Source organism: Aplysia californica, unplaced genomic scaffold (genome assembly GCF_000002075.1).
Source record: "Aplysia californica isolate F4 #8 unplaced genomic scaffold, AplCal3.0 scaffold02156, whole genome shotgun sequence".
Taxonomy (NCBI): domain Eukaryota; kingdom Metazoa; phylum Mollusca; class Gastropoda; order Aplysiida; family Aplysiidae; genus Aplysia; species Aplysia californica.
This window is the reverse complement of record NW_004799426.1, coordinates 11,467-15,004: the sequence shown is the minus strand read 5'-3', so window position 1 is coordinate 15,004 and position 3,538 is coordinate 11,467. Positions and strand designations below refer to the sequence as shown.

General features: G+C 40.1%; 1 protein-coding gene across 1 annotated transcript; it reads left to right on the top strand.

The window, feature by feature from the left end:
• Window positions 1-471: 471 nt before the first annotated feature.
• On the top strand, window positions 472-3,358 carry LOC101864593 (solute carrier family 13 member 2; the record flags this gene model as incomplete). The annotated part of the gene is given in 2 exon segments (XM_005113391.2): window positions 472-633; window positions 3,243-3,358. Coding segments are annotated over 2 exon segments (278 nt in total), but the record flags the coding sequence as incomplete, so codon positions are not given.
• Between the last annotated feature and the right edge of the window lie 180 nt (window positions 3,359-3,538).

Sequence of the window (3,538 nt, the reverse complement as noted above, 5' to 3'; positions counted from 1 at the left end):
TTCTCAGCAGTCTCCTAAGAAACCACTTGTCTGTTGCTTCTATTTTATTTTCACTGCCTTTAGTGATTGTCCAGCATTCACAGCCATATATAGAAGAAAATTGACCATACACAGGATTTCAGAAATTTATTTTGGTAGTCATTGAGATGTTTCTATTTTTCAAAATTAGGCTCATTCTTTTATTGAAATTAACATTGGCCATTGCAATTCTCAGGGTTTTTTTTCTGTGGTACATTTGGCATCAGATGTTATTATATACCCTAGATATTTAAACTGCCGGACTGGTTTGATCTTATAAGATAAGATAAGATAAGATAAGATAAGATACGATAAGATAAGACAAGACAAGACAAGACAAAATAAGACAAGACAAGATAAGATAAGATAAGATTAGCTAAGATTAGCTAAGATAATATTTTATTATTCCTGAGGGATATTACATGTGCAATTACCCAACTTTTCCCCCAGGAAATGACTCAACAGACCAGGACATGTCTGTACTGTCTGGTGGTGATGGCCGTGGTGTGGATCACCGAGGCCCTGCCCATCTCTGCCACAGCTCTCTTCCCATTGGTCATGTTTCCTATGGGCGGAGTTTTGACAGCCGCAGACACCGCCTCTGCTTATATCGGGGTGAGTGGATGGGCGGTGTTATTGTGTGGGTGGGGTTACTATGTGGGCGGGGTTATTGTGTGGGCGGGGTTATGGTGAGGGCGGGGATACTATGTGGGCGGAGTTATTGTGTGGGCGGGGTTATTGTGTGGGTGGGGTTATTGTATGGATGAGGTTAGTGGGTGGGTGGAGTTAGTGTGCTGGGTTCATTAGTGGGTCAGTGAGTGGGGTTAATATGTGGGTGAAGTTAATATGAGAGTAGTGTTATTTTGTGTGGTTAATGAGTGGGATGGGTGGGTGAGGTTGGTGGGTGGGGTTACTCTGTGAAGTTAGTGGGCGGGGTTAGTTGTTTTATTTAGTGGGTGGGGTTATTATGTGGGTGGAGTTAGATTGTGGATGGGGTTACTATGTGGGAGAGGGGGGGGGTGGTCGGTGGGTAGAGTCAGAGGATTGGGTAATTAGTTGGGTTTAATGGGTGGGGTTTTTCTGTGGCTTAGGTCACTTGGCAGTGTTACTGGATGAGGTTTGTAATATATGAGGCAGCATGGTGGAATCAGGCTCTCGTCAATTTTTGGGCATATTGAGTTATTGGAATTATCTTAAAGCTTGTTCATTTGTCTTGCTTAAAAAGAAAAAAATTACTCATCCATCTTCAATAAAAGTGGAGATACTTTGAATTGAAGAAGGTGGAGGTCACCTGGTTTAAGAGGTAAAATTAGCAAGAAAATGGCTGCCAAAGCTTGGTAAATTCCAAAGCTGGAGAGTCCATGGACACTGTAAATTTATATTTTTGTACCTTTAATGTGTTTGTAAATAGACATAAAAGGTGTTGGGCCAAAAAACAAAATGTTGATAAAAATTCCATAGCAGGGAGAAAACTGCTGTTTTCTTCGATTTCATTATTTTGACGAGAGCCTGATTCCACCACGCTGCCTCACATATATCTCTGTAATATCTGTTACATGAGCAACAACTGTGTTTGGTTCACTATCGTTAATTGCCGTAGTTATCTCTCCTTGTTTGAATTCCTTAATAATTGAGCGCTCTTCGGGATGAGCAATAAAAAGTTATGATTCAGTAGTGTCATAAACATCAAACATGGTCGGTTGTTGATTTCTGTGCCCGGGGTTGTTGTGTTAGATTATCCATGTGTATCCAAACTATAACGGGGCTTCACACGGTCAAACCTTGAATTACTGATAACACTAGAATACAACAGCATTGGGCACTCCTGTACAATTGCGGTCCCGTTTAGGGATACTCGTTTTGACCACACCAACGACTACTTCTGGTTCTAAACGATTACTCTCTGATGCGCGTGCCGATATGCCTAAGGAGAGATAGCCAATCAAATCTAATTGCAAAACATTAAATTTTGGTTAAATTCAAGTGCTGGCCCTGACAGACAGGGTCGAAAACTGCGAATCGTTTAAAGGCCTAAAATGTATCGATGGCAGCGTAAAATCACGTTCATGGAGTCGCTTTTAAGGACAAACGTGCTAACACAGAATTCAGGGGTTTCCGGAAAAATTGACCAACACCAAAGGGGGCACTGTCCTGCCTATAGGAGAAGTTTGGTTCCATTTGTGTGTGTATTTGTTTGGTTATAAAGAAAACTCTCCTTGTCTTAGGAACGGAACAAGGGGTAAAAACTTTACCTTTGATTTTCGCAAAACAGCATATTTCGGGATAGCCCCTTGTGCAAAAAAGCGACCATAATATGTGTCACGGCGTGATGGAGGAAGGCGCTCGTCAATTTTTTGACATATGAGTTTATTGGTATCATCTTAAAAACTGTTCATTTGCCTTGCATTTGGTTTTAAAAAATATCCAGTTATCTAGAATAGAAGTCGAGATGTTTGCATTGAAGGAGATGGGGTCGCTTGGTTTTAGAAGTAGAATTAGCGAGAAAATGGCCGCCAACGTTTGGTGACTTCATAAGCTGGAGAGTCTATGGAAACTGTAAATATACATTTTTTTAGTTCCTTTTAATCATTTTTCCATAAAAATCCATACAAGAATGTTTTTGAATGGACATAAAAAGTGTTGAGCCAAAAAACCAAAAACATGGATAAAAATTGCTAAGCGGGAAGAAAAATAAATGTGAGGCAGCGTGGTGGAATCAGGCTCTCGTCAAAATAATCAAAGTGAAAAAATTGGTATTTTTCCGCAGATTTGAGAAATTTTATCGATTTTTTGGATTTTGGCTCAACACTTTTCATGCCTATTAAAAAACTCATTTCTGTGTGGATTTGACTGAAAAACGTGGATTGAAGGCACGCAAAAAAATGTAAATTTTCAGTTACCACGGACTCTTATGCTAAGGAAATTATAACTAACTTTTGGCAGCGTTTTTCTCACTAATTTTACCTCTAAAACCAGGTAACCCCAACCTCCTTCATTTGCAAATATCTCGACTTGTATTCAAAATAAATGGATATTTTTTTCATCCAAAGCAAGGCAAATGGACAAGCTTTAAGATGATACAGATAACTCTACATGCCCAAATATGGACGAGAGCCTGATTCCACCACGTCGTGACAAAAATACATTTTTCTTCTCTTCATTACATTGACGAGCGCGTGAATTCACCACAACGCCTCACATCTACAAACCACCACCCTCCTCAGAACACAAACATGCTATTTGTGGGCGGGCTGATCTTTGCTGTGGCAGTGGAGGAGTGGAACCTTCACAAGCGTATCGCAGTTATGGTCATGATGGCCGTGGGTTCGGATCCCAAGTGGTAAAAAATCATTGATGCTATGGCGACTGTACCTCGCTGTGCTGTTTTTGTTGTAATTTAATGCTCTGTTGTTGTTGTTGTTGTTGTTGTTGTTGATGATGTTGTTGTTGTTGTTGATGTTGTTGTTGTTGTTGTAGTTGTTGTTGTTGATGTTGTTGTTGATGATGTTGTTTTTGTTGT